At 41.3% G+C, this 21,657-nt stretch overlaps 1 protein-coding gene across 1 annotated transcript in view; it reads right to left on the reverse strand.

Moving 5' to 3' along the window:
• Nucleotides 1-21,657, reverse strand: part of TMEM132A (transmembrane protein 132A) — a 66,399-nt gene that overhangs the window by 27,144 nt on the left and 17,598 nt on the right. The window contains exons 3-4 of the mRNA XM_063434705.1: nucleotides 17,135-17,341; nucleotides 1,117-1,418 (exon numbers count right to left, since the gene is read on the reverse strand). Of these exons, the coding sequence (XP_063290775.1) occupies nucleotides 1,117-1,418; nucleotides 17,135-17,341 (509 nt within the window). The remainder of the gene's footprint in view (nucleotides 1-1,116; nucleotides 1,419-17,134; nucleotides 17,342-21,657) is intronic.

The following is a 21,657-nucleotide window of genomic DNA, read 5'->3' on the forward strand; positions in this document are numbered from 1 at the left end:
CCCTCCCCCCTCCAAATCGAATAAAGGAGGACCTAGCAGAGGTTCCCCATTGTGGTACACCTGTCATAACAATTAACAAGGAGGGAAATAGTGTCCCTTCAAGGCCCCACCCATGCCCCATAAGTAGGGACTAACTAAGCCTCCACATACTGCCGGCCCTAAAAGATATGGGGGACACACCTATTTCACCCCCCTTACCCTACCTATTAGCAATGGATGGGGCCCCTAAGTAATAACACTGTCTCCCCCCCCCAGTCCCCAACCATTAGTGACGAATGGGGGCCATAAGTGATAGCAGCGAAAGGGGGACCTAAATGAATCCCGCTTTACCTGGTGAGAGCATTCGTGCAGCCTGAGCTCTGCATGGCAGGAGAGGCTTTTAAAGTCTTCCCATGCCATGCAATTTGACTCGGAGTGCCCTGATTGGTTGGCTTAAGGCAAACAATCTGCAAGGCTCCAATTTTTTTTTTTTTACAACAGTGAGCAGCCACTGGCAAGAGGAAGATTTTAATCTACCTTATACTAATATGGGGATCATATTGATGACCAAAGAATGAGGGAGGGTATGTGAAGGTTTAGATAGTGTGCTTCCCGCCGCATCTATTTTTACATATTACAAGGAGGGAACGGCAAGTCGGTAACTCCCTCCGTATAATAAGTGAATAAACGAAGATCGAATTGAAATTCGTCAAGTTCAAATTCCTGTCCGAATTCTGGACAATAGCGAATGCCCAAGTGTTAAACTGGATATACATGGGAATTTCACAGTGCTAACTAGTATGGGTAGATTATGCGTCCCGCAAGGTCTTCATCTGCCCACACTAAGATGGCGGTGAATGGGGGACCCAGACGCATTTGGGGGCGACTAAGGGGACAATAAAATATAGTGGAGTCGCAAGGGGGGCTACAAAAAAAGCCCCCCCAAAAAGTGGCCATGACAGTGCCACTTTAAGTAAATTATTGTAACAAGTTGCACAATTCTGAGATATGCTATAGATTAACATATGTATTAAACAACCTCTAAAATTGTACTACATACCTATTCTTATATGAACTACACAGCTATCATGGTAATAAGCAAGAATGTCATATTTTTACATTCCACATCATTCTCACCTTAGACTAAAGCTAGGTTGTGTCCAGTTGTGCCTAAGGCTAATTGAAGCGGTGAACACTTCTCCAGGGAGGAGAGTCTTATCTGGGAGGGTCACAGTGACTGAATCGCCCACACTGAGCTTCTGTAGTTTTGGGGTCCCCACGCTTAACACACGCAGTGAACCTTTGACCTCTGATCCTTCCCCTGTCCATTCACAGTCCTCAGATACGGAGTAATTCAAGGTCACATTCAATGGAAGGGAAGTAAGGGTGAACCATGAAGGGGAAAATAGAAGTTCCACGACACACACATCCAGAGGAATCTATTAAAAAAAATGAAAATTACATTGTTATAATTGAAAAAATATATGTTTTTCAGTTTATATCTTGTATGTAATCAACAGTAAGAGCTACAAAAAACTAAAACAAAACTACAAAAAAATAGGATGTAACAGATGAATGCAAGTATCACCAATCACTCAATAAAACAAACATTTAAAGGAACACTATAATCACCTAAGCAACTTTAGCTTAATGAAGCAGTTTTAGTGTATAGATCATGTCTCTCAGGTTTTACTGCTCAATTCACTGCCATTTAGGAGTTAAATCACTTTGTTTCTGTTTATGCAGCCCTAGCCACACCTCCCCTGGCTATAATTAACACATGATTAACTTTCAGATGTAATTTACCTTAAACAATTGTATCTCTTGCTCTGTAAATTGAACATTAATCACATACAGGAGGATCTTGCAGGGTCTAGCAAGCTATTAACATAGCAGGGGATAAGAAAATCTAAATTAAACAGAACTTGCAATAAAGAAAGGATAAACTTTAGATTACTCTTTACAGGAAGTGTTTACGAAGGCTGTGCAAATTACATGCAGGAAGGTGTGACTAGGGTTCATAAACAAAGTGATTTAACTCCTAAATGGCAGATAATTGAGCAGTGAGGCTGCAGGGGCATGATCTTTACACCCAAACTGCTTCATTAAGCTAAAGTTGTTTTGGTGGCTTTAGTGTCCCTTTAAGAGACCTACGTTTAACCCAAAAATAAAAAGGATTTATAGGTTAGAGAAACAAACATGTGCACTTGTTTCAGTAATCACAATAATATATGGGTCAAGCAAGACAATCATTTCCCGTTCCTCTGTTTTATAGATTACAAGCGTTTGTACAGTATATTTTGTAGTTCCCCATTTGTGAGCTCAGGTGGAAATCTTTTGAAATGGGCAAAAACATGTCTATGAAGCACACACTCTTAGTCTGATGACATGATACAAAGTCTTGGCTCTCTGCCTATACTTTGAGCTTCCTCTTTCCCCCTTCTTTATCATCCCCTCACCCTTCTAAACAATGCGCATGCAAACAAAACGTCTAGTTTTCTACCTAGATACAATGCATCAATTGCATAATAATTGCACACAAGAGACTAATTGGCCTAGCACACTAATTACTCCACCACCATCTTCTTATATAAAGCGCTAAGCCATACATTTAGCATCTCAAGAGCTCTTTGGAGTTGTGCATGACACCAGTTAGCAATAAACCTATATTTTTGCAAAAGTACATCATTAAACTTTGCACGTACACTACTTCTATTAACATAATACATTTAAAGACAGTAGAGATGTATTCTTGTGTTTAAACATTTTGTCTGTAAGGAACGGCAGATAAAATTGTGTCACATAACAGCATCAATTAATCCTGTCAATATTTAGCCAATATAACCAATGAGAACTCCATATTGTTGACATATATGCATATAGCTGCACTACTTAGATTTTTCTTCTTTTTACTTGCTTTGCATTTTGTTAATTGATAAAAATTAAAGTATCAACATCTCTATTTATTAATGTATGCAGTATGCATATATGTATGCAGTATTTTACCGGCAGGGAATGTTTTCAGGTATCATTAAATGCTTGGGCAAGCTAAAATTGGTGGCCCCATGCTGACAGACGCTGTCCACACTTGCAAATAGCATTTATGGAGTGAAATATGTGAGCTAATAAAACAGACCCATGTAAGCCGTTTTTACGCAGGGCCCTCATCTACCTATTGTTCCTGTGTCATTGTCTCATTTATTGTAAATAACTCCCCCTTTCAGAGTATTGTAAAGTGCTTTGGCAATAGTTGGCGCTATATAAATACCAATAATAATAATAATGTTCACTTTGCCATTTAAAAAAAAAAATTGCACTGGGCAGGTTATAAATTCATCTCTGTATTTTCACAGAAACTTGCCAAGAACATGTGAAGGGGTCATTCTCTACTATATAGCGGAGCATAATTTAGTAACATTTACTACAGTAGCACACATCAAGTTTACAAAATAGATTGCAAAATTGCAATGTGCATATAAAAACAAAATATTACGTGGGGGCGGGCATGGGCTTCATGGCGGCAGCACACATCTCGAGATTTCTCCTCCGCTACTAATTGAATCTTGACAGATTACCTTTGTGGTGTGATCACTCTTTGGGACTTACGTGAAGCCTAAACCGAGCGAGGTCTCTTGGATGACCCCACAAAGCTTGATTTATCTCAAAATGCAGACGAGGCATAGTGCATGCATTGTGCGGGAGAGGCGGCCCCTTTCCTGCTGCGTGTAACACAGCCCCAGATAACTTCTTACTGTCCTCCCCCCTCTGGCCGGCAGGGGTTATTCAGGTCCCCACTGAGTTAAACTGCAAATCTCCTGTGTGGTTTAAAGAACACTCCAACTTGCCTGCATAACCAAGTAGACTGTGCCAAGATGGCGGACACAGCCGCCCCTCACTCACACTGCTTACCCAGACATCAGCCAGGCACCGTCAAAAGTACCCTTAAGAAGCTTGACCAGATATTTTAATGCTTCTGGCAACCCTGGAAGAAAGGGCTCGATCACCATCTTGCACCAGGGAGTTACCTCTATTCCGTCAGGCCGAGTCAAGGCCTCCATGGCCCAACCAGTTGCCCGGCGTGGCTTGATAGGGCCCCCTTCACGGGTTCCCACAAAGCTCAGTGGCCTGTCACTCACGTACCCAGCTACACTGGCCTTGCGATCGGCGATCACAAGCTCATACCGCAGGAAAGAATGTCTGCAGGTGGGGAAAGCTCTTGGGATGTACCACTAATTGGGCACAGCGGAAGGACTACATCATTGAGGCTGACAGTGGCCAAGGCAGGGACTCTCCCCATTAGGAATCGACTGACTGGTCCTCATACCATGCTGCCAACTTGGCTGTCTCGTTCCTGACCACACTAAGCAACCTCCATGCACTGTTTTGTTGTTTGTTTTTTATGTTAGCCTCTGAGCTCATATGAGCACCAGCTATGTTATGTCCTTGGGACCAGTGGTCTAAATATTCTGAAGTTTATCTATAGTTCTATACCTAAACATGTTTCTTTCTGTCACTCTGCACATAGAACTATGACCCAGAAATATTTCTACTCAATTACAAAAAAAGTGCAGCAACTCTGACATTGTATGATACTTCTTACTGTTGTTTCTGTCATTTGACAAATGTCTATGTAACCCTGCTTTATTATTCAATGCACTACAAAAATAAAGAATGACAAAAATAAATACACCATGAAATGCACACTGATGTCTACTTTCACAAATTATATACATTTATGGGGTAAGTTGAACTGTCAGACTACTGCATTGCCTAAAACTAGGCCCATCAAATACATCTATCGAATTCGAACTGTAAAAAAATGAAATAGTCAGGTATCTTATATGGCATTGAACATCACAAAATTCTGGCAAAGGGATAAATTGTGGGTATTGTTTTATTCATGGGCTTGCTGAACATAATTTGGGGGGGGATTAATCATAGTGGCACATATCAAATTTGTATATATGTATATAAAAAAAAAAGCAAAACATTTTATTACTACAAACTTTGACACAAACTGGTGGAAAAATGGCAGCATAAAGCACAATGAACACTGCATTAAATACCCTGGAGTGTCTACTTTCACAAATAGTGGGCCTTGTGGGGTTATGTGAACAGTCAAACTGCTACAATGCCCCAAAATGGGTGCGTCAGATCCACCCATAAAAATTCTAACTACTAGAACTGAATGGTCAGGTCTTATATGGCACTGTAGCTTCGCAGGACAATGGCAAAGGCCCACATTGAGGGTATAACCTCCAGTTATTTAAATCTACATAGGGATTTGGGATAATGCGCAAGTAACTATTTTCTTTGGTTTTTATTGTATGTATTGGGGCTGATGTGCACTATGGTCTTTGCCAGGGCCGGATTAACATAGGGGCTGATGGAGCTGCAGCTCCAGGCCCAGGCCCATTTAAAAAAAAAAAAAGGTTAGGTTTGCCACCTGACTGGTATTTTACTGGCACAGCCGGTATTTGAGTGTGCCTGGCCATGCTGGTATTGCAGTAATACCGGCAATACAAATGCAGGTATTTTTCTCAGAATAAATGGAGATTACTCTGCAATACCAGCACCGGCCAGTAGTGCGTGTGGAGAGAGGCAGGGATAGGAATTTACAGCATATCCCTGCCTCTCTCTACTACTCACTGATCCATGGGGGAGCAGCAACACGGCACAGAGTCCAGACAGCAGCTCTACAGTAAGTGAGGGATGGGGGGAAAGGCAGCAGGGACACATGGGGACACAGACACTGGGAGACCTGGGAACACTGAGACACTGGAAAACATGGGGACGCAGAGACACATGGGGACGCAGAGACACATGGGGACGCTGTGAGACATAGGGACATTGGGAGACACTGAGACATTGGGACACGGAGACACTATGTCCCCATTTCTTCCAGTGTTCCCATTTCCCCCAGCCAGTGTCCCTAGTGTCTCAGTGTCCCCAAGTCTCCCAGTGTCTGTGTCCCCATGTCTCCCAGTGTCCCTATATGTCCCAGTGTCCCCATGTCTATGTCCACAACTGTCCCGATGTCTTCCAGTGTCCCCAAATGTCTGTCTCCCAGCCAGTGTCCCCTAGTCTCCCAGTGTCCCCTAGTCTCCCAGTGTCCCCTAGTCTCCCAGTGTATGTGTTCCCATGTCTCTGTGTCCCTAGTGTCCCCAAATGTTTCAGTGTCCCCATGTCTCTCAGTGTCTGTGTCCCTAGTGTCCCAGTGTCCCCATTTCTCCAAGTTTCCCTAAATGTCTCAGTGTTCCCATGTCTCCCAGTGTCCCCATGTCTGTGTGTTCCCGGGTCTCACTGTGTCCCCAGTATCCTAGTGACATGGGGGTACACTGAGACATTGGGACACTGGGTGACATGGGTACACTGAGACACTGGGAGACTAGGGGAATGGGCGACATGGGGACACTGACACTGTGATACATAGGGACACTGAGACACTGGGTGACTTGCGAGATGGAGACACTGGGAGACATTGGGAGCAATCCATCTATACAGCAGAATCAAACTGTGAGTAGTTTGTTGGTGATTTTACTGAATTTTCTCTGATGTCACTCCTTGTGATTATACAAATGATTAAGGCTGGTATTTTTTCCCAAGAAAGGTGGCAACCCTAACTACTCTTCACATACTCTTTCTTAAAGGAGCACTATAGGGTCTGGAACACAATCATGTATTTCTGACCCTATTATGTTAAAACCACTACCTTGGCCCCTTCTTGCCTCCCTAAGTATAGTAAAATATAACTTGTATTCAAGTCTGCAGCTGCTGGCTCTGCCTCTGAACTGACTGTCTGCTGACATCATCAGAAGTGGTGGTCTGAGCAAATTACAATACTTGCCCATAGGATTGGCTGAGACTGTCAACTAGGCAGATCAGGGGCAGAGCCATCACAAGTCCAACATAGCCCTAGCCAATCAGCATCTCCTCATACAGATAAATTGAATCAATGCATCTCTATGAGGAAAGTTCAGTGTCTGCACGCAGAGGGTGGATATACTGAATGGCAGTGCTGCACAATAGGCAGTACTGCCCCAGGAAGCACCTCTAGCAGCCATCTAAGGAGCGGCCAGTGGAGTTATTTTCTCTGAAAAGACAGTGTTTACTGCAAAAGGCCTGAATGGAATGATTCTACTTACCAGAACAAATACAATAAGCTGTAGTTGTTCTGGTGACTATATTGTCCCTTTAAGTTTGTAAGCTTAAGAGGGATGTATGGGAACAAAACTTGTGTGGACTGGCTGACAATAAAATTAGTTTAGGTAATCCAGACATTGGTCTCTCTAACACTGTGGCATGTCCCCTTTCTTCTACACTCACTAAATACACATTTTCTCTGTCTCAGACTATATACCAGGAACTTCTGCCTGCTAGTAAGAAAGTAAGGAGACAAGTGGACCAGTGAGTGCTAGGTGACAGTCCTTAGAAAGCATGGAGTGAGCGCATCTTTAGACGCATTTATGTCAAGCTCAGGGTGCTGCCTGCGTAGTATGCCTGCATGATTGGCGGGCAGCCTGACATGCATTAATGCCAGGCTGTCCTTCAAATTCTTTGGACAGACATACCCCCTTTTTGGGCATGTTCTCTCCTTTTGGCAGGTCTGGTCACGTGATTCACACCAGTGTCCCACCCTTTTACCCTGCCCATTGACTTCCTGCTTCACTGGACACTGCTGTTAGGGATTTACTTGAAAGATGAAAGCATATATTAGAGATAGATTAGCATAGGGTATGTGTTTTCTTATAGCTGCATCCTATGAGTTTCCCTGCAGCACCATCTCCATCAGATACATGACGCTTGGGAGGTATGACTGTTTTAGTGTTTTTGGTCGATAAGATTCTGTAATTAGGCCCATCATAATTGTCAGCACCAGGCCCACTGTGCTCTTAATCTGGCCCTGGTCTTTGCTAACACCCAGGAGCAAAGGGAGTCTGAGTGCAGGGTTTATTTTTGCATATTTATACAGAATATGTAACTGAACACAATATGGGATTTTATACAGGAGTAGCACACATCGGGTTTTCCGAACAACACATTAAAACAAAAACAAAAAACAACATGTTGTGTGTGTTAAAAATCAGAAAAAAAAACAATTTTGCTACAATATTTAGCAGAGATTGGCACTTAAACATTCAAAATACCATTAGGTAAAATGCCTGTGATGTCTACTTTATAAAATATACACTTTTGTGTAGCAATTTTATTTTCAGCGAAACATAAAAGACAAACATATCAAATTCTAAAATTGTTCCACATTGAAGTTGTATTTTAGTTGTATTTTACTCTTAATTTTTTGACACCAAAAATAAACTGAAATCATAGACGTATGATGTACTCTGTAGATCAGGACAAATAAATGCATTTATTTTTAAATACTTTTGTTCTACTTTTCTTTCTACACTCATTAGGCGCACAGGATTGCCTAAATTGTTAAAAAATATATATATTGATTTTTTTTTTTTTTTATATGTATAGGTCGCATCAAATTAAAGCCCCTTTTACTATTTAAAAAATGGTATATAGTAATTATTATTATAAAGATGGAAATTGCAGTTGAACGCACACAGCAAAAATTGCTTGCGTCTTCAACTACAAATCAAGTAAGCTGAGACAATGTCCTTGAGGGGTTAATGTAAAATATGAATATTCTTATTCTTATTGAATTCTGACTTAGTTTACAACAAATAAGCACTGCCTCATGATACCGGTTAGGTTGAGAGAAACTATTTCTGACACAAAGACCCTTCAAATAAAGAATTCTCAGCAAGATCAGTTAATCAGTCCCCGTTTTACAATGTGTGAGCTGCACACAGACATCACTGCATTAAAACTGTCCCATAATATCAACACATTGTAAATCTGGATCTCACCAAGGACATCAATGTGATAAATGAAGAAATAATCCACGAACACAAAATGTAACTATAATTCACAAAGTGTGATAAAACATTTTCTTTTCACTTATGGTGACTTGATGTCCAGTTGTTTCTTATTTATTGTTTTACAACAGAATAAACAAAGTAAAGATGAACACTTTATTTTAAATGTATTTCCTAGTCTTTTGCGAAAATATTTTTCTCATCTCCAATACAGATTTCTATGGGATTATATATTTTTTTTATTTTACAATATGTTGACATCACAAAAAGCCAATATCTTTCAACTCGATTGTTGATGTAGCTTGTCTTGATGTCATGACGAGGCAAACCAAACTTTACTAAGCACAGACAAAAGGAGCAATGAAAGACTTTCCCATCATGCCCACCAATGAAAACTGAGCGGCAAGACAAGAGACCCACACTGTTGCCAACCATCTGGGTGGCAGCTGTACAGTGAGGATTGCAGAACAGAAATCCACATATGTATTACGAGAAACGCATACAAAATGGCTGCAGGTGAAGTATTTTGATTGTTTGTCGTGTTTAAAGTAATTATTTGAAAAAAATAAAAAACTCATATGATTGGTGCATGTGGACACATGATTGCATGCATGAGAATATCTCTCATTACACCCTTTGAGGCCAACCCCGGGAGCGAATAGGGAGTGGGGAGCATGACTGCTGCCCTGAGGGGTTGGCATAGCAACCAAATGCATACAGTTGGTTTTACAGTTGAAAGCATGGAATTCTGGGAAAATTACCAGACTACTGGTGAACAATGCTGGGGGAGGCTGGCAGTGTCTTTCCCCACCCACCCTCCCCAACTGTTCTGTTCTGGAATTGTTGTTTTGTGTTGTGTTTTCTCTGTTTTTTATTTTGTCACAGCTGCGGGTTTCCTGCGCCAGCGAGTTTGGTAAATGAAAAATGCCCAGACAGGCTTGGGGAGTCGCAGCCTAAATTTGGTTGATGACGAAGGACAGGCTGAAGAGGCTCTGGAAGAAGTTTAAAGTGTACCTGTTTGCTGGGTAAAACCAGCAGCTGACAGTATTTGGTTATGCTGGTTTAACCCCTTAAGGACACATGACGTGTCTGACACGTCATGATTCCCTTTTATTCCAGAAGTTTGGTCCTTAAGGGGTTAAATAAAGATGTGGGCGTTGCCATTACCCACTTAACATGGTGTTGCGTTACTTATTGGGAATGGAAGGGTAACGGGATTTGGTGATCGAAGGAGTCAGCGGTCATGTTTAATGCTTGGTTTTATTAACAATGACATGTAAACCAATGTGGGTAGTGTAAGAAGATTAAAATAAAACATCAAACAATCTGTTGGTGATATCAATTTCACTTAAACACAAAGGCAAAAAAGCTATTCACATACACAATTAAATTAACCTAAAATATAAGTGACACTCTGAGCCATCTTTCAACACGTGTGACTGAGAAATAATGTAGAATGGATTCCTTTTAAAATGTGTTGAATAATTAGGTTCTGTCAATTTTTTTTTTATCTTTTCCCAATGTACCCAGGGCTGTGCCATTTTTTAGAGATATAAAAATTATGATAATATTGAAAATTGTCATGTTTTTTAAAAAAGGCACTTCATTTGAAGCATATAGCTGGTCTCGGATCCTTCTACAGCACACTACACTTTCAATTGGACCCATCTTAATGTTATATATTATTATTATTTTATTATTTATATAGTGCCAGCAAATTCCGTAGCACTGTACAATAGTGGGACTAACAGACAAGTAATTGTAACCAGACAAATGATCGCACAGGAACAGAGGGGTTGAGGGCCCTGCTTAATGAGCTTACATGCTGGAGGGCACGAGGTATAGTGATACAAAAGGTATAAGTAGGGGTAATGAAATAGGTTGCTAGAAAAGTATTTACTGAGAACTTTTTATTTATTTTTGACAGTTGCAGGAGAGCAGGGCCGGCGCTACCATAAGGCGGCACAGGCGGCCGCCTTAGGGCGCTCCGGCCCAGGGGCGCAAATGTCCGGGTGACCGTCAGGAGAGAAGCACACAGCACTCCTCTCCTGCCGGTCACTTCTTGTAGCGTGACCGAGCGGCGGCGGCAGCATCCCCACAGACCCCACAGACCAGTATTCCTTCCTGCATAACACGTCATATCCCTGCTCCCCGCGTAGCACACAGCCCGGCTGGCTCCTTGCAGGAGCTGGAAATACCGCCCCCTCCGGATCTGCATGGTTGGAGCTGCATGGGAGAGCAGAGAGGAGGGGCTGGGAGAGGAGATCAGCCCATAACTCCCAACTACCTCAGCCAGATCCTCACACTGGATTCCAGGGAAGCCACCCTTCTGCACCCAAAAGGTAGGAAACAGGAGGGTGGCTATAAAAGTATATATGATTAGCATGTGTATGTGTGTGTGTGTATCTGTATGTCTGTCAGTGTGTGACTGTGTGTGTGTGTGTATCTGTATGTCTGTCAGTGTGTGACTGTGTGTATCTGTATGTCTGTCAGTGTGTGCATCTGTATGTCTCTGTGTGTAGGTGTTTGTATCTGTATGTCAGTGTGTCTGTGTGTGTCAGTGTGTGTGTGTGTGTGTGTATGTTGTCAATCTGTGTATCTGTATATGTACCAATATATATATATATATATATATATATATATATATATATATATATATATATATATATATATATATTTATTATGTATGCATGTATGTGTATCGCAGTGTTTGTGGCAATGTTTGTGTAAATGTGCATACATCTCAGCAGTAAAACGCCAACACTACATACAAAGACACCCCTGCATTCAAACGTCAACACAACACACCCCTACATTCACATAAACATACTCCATACTGTATACAAAAACATGCTTACATTCAAATACATAAACGCTGGCCTGAGATGTAAATATGTACTTGTGACTGCATGTGTGACTGCTTGTGTCTTTATGTCTCTCTATGACTGTATGTCTGTGTCTGTATGTCTCTGTATGACAGTCTGTCTGCATTTATATGAGTTTACCTGTAAGTGTAGATTGTTTGACTGTCTGTATGCATGTGTTTGTTTGATTGTGTGTCTGTATATATTTGTCACTGTGTGCCTAAATAACGGTCTGTATGCCTGTATGATTGTGTGTTTCTATTTTTGTGTCTTTGTGTATATATGTATTTTTGCCCATTTATCTATGTTTGTATGGGAGAAAGAGACAGAAAGGGGCTGGGGGAAGAAATAGACATAGAATGTGGCTGGTGGGGAAGTAACACATAAACAAGAGGGGTTGTAAGAGACACACTAAAGAGGGTGTAAGAAACAAAAGGGCAAGACATTAAAGAGAGGGGATATGAAGCACTAAAGAGGGTAAGAAATTCAAAAGGGGGCTAAGAGACTCAAAGGTGAAGATGCATTTTTTTGTTTGGGGGGGGGGGGGGGGGGCAGCAAAATGCATCTTCGCCTGTGTAGCCAAAAATCCTTGCACCGGCCCTGCAGGAGAGGAGTCATGGGGGGGTGGGGGGGATGAAAACCCGCTAACAGTTTAAATGATATGCTTTCCTGAAGAAGTGGTAGGTCTAAATGAGGAGTTTAACTACACACCATTTCTACACAAGTAACCGATTCATGAAACCATGAATCCATGCACACACCTACTGTCCTGTATTGCCCTGAGGATTGGCTTCAGTACAGTATAACATAAATACCCAGTCTACCTTGGACTTCAATTGGCAAACCCTTAGGGCTTTACCATAGGTCCTATTGGACCTCACCTAACCTCTAACTATAGTACTCCATTGTCTCATCAACATATCTATCCCAATTGATTTTTTCGGGATTTTGGTCTATAGACACGAGTTAACCCTCCTTTCATGGACCATACAACACTTGACTTTCCCTGCGGTGACCCACCAGTAGGATAGGAGCCATGGGAGTAAACCATCTCTTGGTCTCTCCCCCTCAAAGGCTTTTCCTCCTCCAAGGTCTCAGCATAAACTAATGTCACCCACAAGACATGTATTTTTCCATTATATGGAAACATTGACTCCTGGCATGATAATGCAACCGGAGAATTTCTCTCATCTAACTCTAGACACCTTTCTGAGCCATACCGGCCACCGTACAATCCCTTTTTGGTTTCAAACTACAGGGAACCAATGAAAGTTAAGGGCGGGCTATTTAGTCCTGACAAACTGACGAATCAGTTCCCCCTGATGAGCCTGTGAGTCAGGCGAAACGCGCGTCGGGGCGAGATATTCTGAGTGCTCCTCTATGCTACTCGTCAGATTGCTGTGTAAACCTATTGTTCAGCACTAAGAGTGGACGGCAATAACCTAACCGGGGCACGCAAGCTCTCCAGCCGACCTAGGCATACGGTGCTCCCTACCACTACTCACTAACATGCAGGACGATATTTAATCTTTCCCTGCACTTAGAGTAGACGGTACTTGCCATTTGGGGCACTTCAGACTCTACCGACCAGGGTATTACAGCGGGACGTGGGACAGATATATTTTTCCCGCAGGTCCCGCAAATTGATGTAGACAAAATTGATTGTCTCTTTGACGTGCCTTCTAAGAGTTGTTCTGCTGTGTACACAGACTAGTCATTACAGTTCACTATTACACGTACCAGTGAACCACTAGCTCTGTGTCAATGAACAATCTAGCACCAAAATTGACTTTCATGTCCATCTGCTGACAAACTAATAGCCTTTTATTTATCATCTATGAGCAGGATTTTGTGGATTTAAGTTAAAATACCTATAGTAAACTCTGCACTCCTCCTTTATCTACGTTACTACCTTTCCTATCCCCGGGTGCCCTCGAAGGCACCTTTCCAACTTTGTTGCTCTCTATATATACCCGTCAAACTGGGACACGATACTCTGAGTGCCCGTGTATGACACTCGTTAGATTGCTGTATAACTTATTTGTTAGCACTTAGATTGGACGGCAACGACCCAACCGGGGCACGTAAGCTCTCCAGCCGACCTAGGCATACTGGGCCCCCTATGGCTACCCACTACTATGCAGGACTGAAGTTAACCTTCCCCTGCATTGAGTAGATGGCATTGGCTATTGGAGGCACCTCAGGTTTTATAGGAGACATTGGCTAAGGTAGACAGAGGGAACTGGCCACCCGCCCTACTACTTCACCAAATACGCAACCAGACATATGGTTTCCTTAAATCCGACCGCAGATCACAACAACAAAGTTGTCTGGGAACCACGACCAGGGTTGTGTTTGCATGTATGGGCATATGTCATATAGTATCAGATTGACTCTCTTGCTACATTCGACATTCTCAGCATTACATTTTGATTAGCAGAGACATGTTGATATTAAGGGCCGTATCGCTATAACTACTAGGAGTCTCGCCCCCTGGTGGCCACAATAAGACTATAGGGAAACTAACTTACTGCTCATTGAGCTGGGTCTTGGGTTTTAACCCACGGGTGACTGGTGGATTAGAATACTGAGAAAGTTTTTTTACCTCAGTACCTGTCTACGGGAAATCCCTTATCGCCCCCTCTCTCATTAATTCCCACAGAGAGGGTCCGTCACCCAGCCCAGCACACCAAACACTTGATATTCCAACCAGTGTATCCTTTCCCCCTTACTTACGAATTTGCATTTCTTTACTGTATATTATGTTGTTGGTTCTCGGCTAGTTGACTGCGACTATTTGTTTCATACCCAGTCAGACAACTATAGCCGGGATAGCTATTTTGATGTATATCTATTAATAAAGTATTACTTTTAACTATTCTCTTTGAGATTTTGGTGCACACTCTAATTCAGGAACAGGTCTTTTCTCTCCCCTCCCCCCCCCCCCCCCCCTTTCTTTTTGTATATTGCTTTCCTGAAGAAGTCTGTTTTCAAAGATGTTTTTAAGGAGTGTAGACTGGGTGAAAGTCTAACGGAGAAGGGAAGGGAGTTCCACAGAAAAGGTGCATCCCTGAATAAGTCTTGGAGGCGAGCATCAGATGTGGGAGTATGGACAGAGGATAGACGTAGGTCTTCAGGAAAAGCGCAGGGGCCTCAACTAGACATACTTGTGTATTAGGGACGATAGGTAAGTTGGAGCAGCATTATGTAGGGACTTGTAAGCAAGCACCGGAATCTTAACCCCTTAAAGACCAAACGTCTGGAATAAAAGGGAATCATGACATGTCCCACATGTCATGTGTCCTTAAGGGGTTTAATTGAGCCCTATATCTAACCGGAAGCCCATGTAGAGACTGACAGTGGGGGGAGGCGTGGGAGGTGCGGGCAGACAGGAAAATGAGCCTGGCAGTCGCATTCATTATAGATTGCAGTGGTGCAATCTGGGAACACGTAAGACCACTGAGAAGGGGATTGCAGTAGTCAAGGCGAAAAAGAACAACGGCATGGACCAGCACCTTAGTAGTGTCTGGTGTTAAATAGGGGCGCATGCGAGCTATGTTTTTGAGATGGAAGAGGCAGAATTTGGTGATCGACTGGACATGAGAGGTGAAGCAGAGGTCGGAGTCAAAGAGAACACCTTGGCAGCGAGTCTGAGAGGTAGAGGTGATGGTAGTGCCGTTGACTTGGAGGGAGACAGACAGAGGAGTAGCAACACTTGAGGGAGGAAAGAAGTTCTGTTTTGGACAGGTTGAGTTTAAGGAAGTGAGCAGCCATCCAGTTGGAAATCGCAGATAGGCAGTCAGAGACAAGAGTGAAGATGGGAGGAGAGAAATCAGGAGAGGACAGGTAGATTTGCGTGCCATCATTATCATAAATGATAATGGAAGCCAAAGGAACTGATGAGTTTACCAAGGGAGGCAGTATAGATGGAGAACAGTAGGGGACCAATGACAGAACTTTGGGGAAATCCGACAGAGAGGGGTTGGGAAAAGAGGCAGAGCCAGAGAAAGAAACACTAAAAAAGCGCTGGGAGAGGTAGGAGGAGCACCAGGAGAGAGCAGTATCTCCAAGACCGAGATTACGGACAATGAGAAGAGGCTGTTGATGATCAACAGTGTCAAAGGCAGCAGAAAGATCAAGGAGAATTAGGATAGAGTAATGGCCGTGAGATTAGGCAGCAATTAAATCGTTGGATACATTGGTCACATCAGTTTCGACAGAATGACCAGCGTGGAACGCAGACTGAAGGGGGTCAAGCAGAGAGTTGGATTAGAGAAAGTCAGTCATTTGTACACAACTCGCTCAAGGATCTTGGAGGCAAATGGCAGTAGCAACATAGGGCAGTAGTTGGATTGGGAGTTGGGGTCAAGGCTGGGCTTTTTTAGAAATGGGTTACAGTTGCATGTTTGAAGGGTGAGGGAAATGTGCCAGAGGAAAGCGAGAGATTGAACATTTTTGTGAGAGGAAGACGAAGTGCGGATGATATGAGGGAGTAGGATCGAGAGAACAGGTGGTGGGGTGGGAAGTCCGGAGCAGAGCAGAAACCTCTTCCATTGTAGTAGATGCGAATAAGTATAGAACAGTGGAGTGAGTGGGGTTGGGTGATGTATTGGAAGGGGGGAGGGAGGTTAGAGATCTTTTCACTGTAGAAATATTCTCAGTGAAGTGAGTTGCACGGACAGGCGAAGGAGAGTATTAAAAGTGTGAAATAGGCATTTGGGTTACCAGATCAGTGTGCTTATGAGGGTGTTGAATTAATTTACTTTTGCAGAGGAAATAGCCAGAGTGTAGGAGCGCAGCATACATTTACAGTGGAGGAAGTCAGGTGCAGAGTGAGACTCCAACAGCATTCAGCAGTTCTGGAACATTTTTTGAGATATCGGGCCAGCTTGGTGTGCCAGGGTTGTGGTTTATATTTACTATAAATATAAATGATGCATGTATTTGTTTTAGGAGCTGTTAAGAAATTATTTACACATTGTCCAGGGTAATACTCCTTAATGACACTGACATTTTGGCATCACTGCGAGAACAAGAACTTGACATCAGAAACGTAATTTTTATATTCCTAAAGCGAGCACAAGAAACATTTACTGGAGTCATATTTTAGATGGAGAGCAGGATAAGCACCCATAAAAGGGTTCTCCTCTCTCCTGAATCTGTGGCATAGAGGTCTGTGCAGAGAATAGCTTCACAGGGGAGGAGAGGAATTGAGCAGTCAGACTGCAGTGGCCTGATGCACACATCAAAACCACTCCATTAAGCTAAAGTTGTTTTGGTATCTACAGTGTCACTTTAAATATATTTTTGCATCAGAAAATATGGATGTGAAAATAATCTAGTCCTAAAGTCAGGTTCACATGGACAAATAGAAGGCAGAAGTCATATATGGTGTGTAGCACTTACCTGTATCTTACAGGAGCCTTCCACATTCAATCCACTGTGGGTCCCTTGCACAGTCACACATTGATTTTGTGATCCACGTACAGGTCCATCAGCCCCTGATCTATGAAACAGGACACGTGCCACAGGATCTGAGGGGGACACCTCATTCCCCACCAATTCTCCTTGTACACCTTTTACTCTGGCTCCAAGCACTTTCCAAGGGACACTCTGCAATGAACAGGAAAGAAATGTTATTACAAGATTCAAGGGAAGAAGAGTAGAAATGTTCAAGGATGTAGCACAGGGACCCGCTTAAATTAATGTGTCCTACTGAATATTTCCCCTTTCTGATCATGGGTGCCCAGAAATTTTAGCATTTTAGCCCAGAGTGTTTAGCACTACCATATGTAATCTGAACATACAGTATCAAAAGTGAGTACACCCCTCACATTTTTGTAAAGCTTTTATTATATCTTTTCATGTGTCAACACTGAAGAAATTGCACTCTGCTGCAATGTAAAGTAGTACGTGTACAGCCTGCATAACAGTGTAAATTTGCTGTCCCCTCAAAATAACTCAACACACAGCCATGAATATCTTAAGAGATATAATTCAACTCAAACAGAATAATAAATAGGTTTTAGGGTAGCAGGTCAAACAATATCAAATATGTCAACATGAAGACAAGTAAACTAACAATGTTTGTAGTATCACTATATGAATATTCACATGCACTGTGCATTTTCACAATTGTGGCCTAAAAACTAAATAAAAATAATTCTACTTTGAGTAAATGGTACCCAAACTATATCTTTTACCATTGACAACAACTGAACACAGGGACAAAAGGGAGAATTGTCTAGAGCAGATGTAGGCAAACTGTTGGCACTCCAGATGTTATGGACTACATCTCCCATAATGCCTTTACAGCCATAATATTGACAAATCATCAAGGGAGACAGTATCCACTACACCTGGAGTGCCACAATTTGCCAATTTCTGGTCTTGGACAGACAAATTCCCTATGGTCAAAACTGTGTTTTCTGCCATTATTTCTTCGAATTCTTCTCATAACCTAGAAGGAAGCTCATAACACTACAGGATGCTGGGAGAAAAGTTTACAGAATCAGGTTTCCAAAGCTTATTAAGGTGTCTGTTGCAACCACAGTAATTATAAATTTAACTTACAGTAATATATAGTAATTTATATATTTGAAAAATAACTGACAATGAAACTAAGTGAAAATATTGTTACAATTCACATAGCAACCTTGGTTTTTCAGGGAACATGGCCTACCCAAAAAATGGAGACAGGCCAACACATGATTGTGCAGACATTTTACAGTACAGATATGATACAGCATATACCTTCAAAGCATGTGATCACATCCAGGTGCATACACATGCCATCAAGAATGAAGACTCAGCAGATGGCAGCAAACATTATACAAAGCAAATAATCTTTGCTGTGGTTAACCCATGCATTATTCTAACAGGGTGTAACTATGTCTAAGGAACTGACTGCTCAACAGTGACTGGGGACACAAACATATAAATAAGTAATGAGAAGAGCGTACAAGGAGTGGGATATAGTGTAGTATGTCACTTATTGATCGGAGGAGAAACCAAAAGAAATGCACTTACAGTATATGGAGCTGTTAATTAGCTCCAATACAGTATGCCTGGGCGGTACAATCCACACATATGGATACATAGCAGGTGTCTTGGTCCAATGTGGGTAGTCCAGGAGTGCATAAAAGAAAAAGAAGATAACACCAATATAGTGTAGCATTATAGATGTAATGAATGGAGTGAGTATATTTAATACTCACTTTTTTTTAAGCCTTTTTAATTGTTCCTATTGAATAGTGTGGAGTGGAATAATCCCCACTCTTGAATTTATAGTAGAAATCCTCACCGTGACAGCAAGTGAATGATCAGGAAGATGCAGCAGTTATAAAAAAAATACTAATTTTATTAGATACAGCTTTTAAAAACAAATAAAACAATGTAAAGTAACACATTAACGTGTTCTACAGGCTTTATTAATGTATTACAGTCAGAGAGACCTTTACTGTTTAAATAGAGGAATACAAATTTTAAAATGACAGTCATGTGACGTCATAGTCACAGAGTTGTCAAATTAACTTAAAAACATAAAATAATAAATAGATGGTATATTGGTTAGAAAAAAGTAAGAACCACTATGAGCATTTAAAGCTTAAAAACTAGGTTTATAGCAGATAGGAGAATAAAGATAAGGGTGACAGAGGGATTACCAAGATGGCGCAGCAGATCGTGTCACATGATAAGCATCCCTGCGATTGAAAAGTGTAAACGAAGAAGAGACTTGTGCGAGAGTTACAACTATAGAGTGGGAGGTGAGGAGGCTTGAAACCAAACAAAAAAAAGAATGCAATGACTGAAGATAGGCGCAAGAGAAGGCACACCAAGATGGCTCCATGGGCTGTGCCTTGTGCTGATTATGGCCGTTGTCAGAAAATAAAACCGGGAGAAACTTATCGCTCAGGCATACTATATCGGAGCCAATTAATCTACTCCAATCAATAAGTGACATAGTACACTATATTTCACTGCTTGTTCTCTCTTCTCATTGCATATTGGCCTGAAAAATGTTCCCAAGATACTACTTCCCTTTTCTTGCATACAATTTTGTAACGACCGTTCAAGTTTACATATAAATTTAATTTAAACTTGAAACACAGGAGTCTGCTGTAGTAGAAAACAAAACAAAAAAACAACAATAACAAACAAACCAAAAAAAAAAAAAACACTAATTCAGACATGATTAAAATCCTAAATCCAATCACAACTGTGATCAGGCATCCTTATTATGATTAATAATAAATAAAATAAAACAATAAATAAGAAAGCCGAGTCCTTGACTGCCTCACGGGTCTAGTAAAGGGAATGTCCGCTAAAAGCTAAATGGAATTTAAAGTGGATACATATACATATTTAGAAATGAGTGTATTTGAAATGTTGCATTATTAAAATGTTTCATTAGTACAACTTGCTTCCTCTCCAGCCCTTGCACATGTTTTTGTACTCTTAATTGTTTCACAGTTATATTCACAATTTTCAGATATATATTGGCCAGCATATACCGATATTGATGTTTGATTCTGAGCCGGTTGGCAGCATTTGAGTTACAATAATTATATTTTCATGGCTGGTATAAAAATGAAGATGATATGTGCATTTTTATGAAGCGGAGAAGCTGTTGAAGACCTACCCAGTTATTAATTGGTCTCATATCTTTATTAAGCTAAAAGGTTTAAGTAAGGTAGAGTGGGTGAAAAGGTTTATGGCACGATATGCAATCAGGCCTGTTTAATGCTATTCATTGCATCCATCACAATAATACCTCAATAGTCTGCAGATTCTATATTGGGTATGAGTGACAAACATAGCCTGGTATTTGTAGTGCTGAAAAAAATAAATAATTTAAGGAGTTCGATTAACTCATTGAGGATTTTTAAAAAGGCATTTTCGGGAGCAGAAAAGATTTGAAAATATGCATTTGGCTAGAGTAAAATAGGCTACACTCCTACACTTACAAACACAAATCTTGTGGTACAAAATAACATGCAGACCTGCTTGGTACATGTACCTGTTTTGTTCTGCAAAGTAACACACCACTTGGTATTATGGGCATAAAGCAGCTTTAAAATATATTTTGGTAGAAAATCCTAAACACCACTGACTATTTTGCTCATTAGAATATCCTTATGCATTATTGCACCAGAATATCCATATACATTTTTTAATTCCAGTTTGTGCACACCACTAGAAGTCTGCAATTTCTAGTTACAAGCTTTTCTATAAAGAAGGCATTTTGTAAATTGTAGTTTTCTATCGTTCAATAACAAAGCATTCCCTCTTGTTTTCATATCATACTTCCCAGTATTTCAAATGTTATTTTAATTTTTGGGGTTGTGTGGGAGCTATGGTCATGGGCAAGGCTTTTCTCACAAGTTTTTGGTGACATGCGAACGATAATTTTTACAATTAAGATGTAATTAAAAGTGAATGTATATACTACTAAGTATAATGATATATACACTCGCACATACACACACACACACACACACACACACGTGTTTAACTAGAAACTGCATGCCCCGGTGCAAGAATTGAAGGAAAGCAACCTCCCCCGCCCCTCACAGTCACCATCAGCAATAAAACTCACAGCAATGTACAGTGTGTGAATGTTCCACGGAGCTCCACAATAATAGAACTCACAGTGATGTACAGAGTTTGTTTATCACATGGCTCCAGAGTGATAAAACACAGTAATATATGGTGAAAATGAATTTATCATAGAGTAAGGTGCAATGTATGAATGTAATGAATTCAGTGTATAAATGTATCACAGGTAAAAGTTTATTTTTGGTGGTCGTATGTGGGTTTTCGTTGTAATGTGTGGCTGAGTGTGGGGGAGCACTGTGTATGTGGCCGGCTGACTGGAGGGTGAATGGTTGGTTGAGAGATGTAATGGAAGGTCGGCTAAGTGTGATTTG

Source organism: Pelobates fuscus, chromosome 10 (genome assembly GCF_036172605.1).
Source record: "Pelobates fuscus isolate aPelFus1 chromosome 10, aPelFus1.pri, whole genome shotgun sequence".
Classification (NCBI taxonomy): domain Eukaryota; kingdom Metazoa; phylum Chordata; class Amphibia; order Anura; family Pelobatidae; genus Pelobates; species Pelobates fuscus.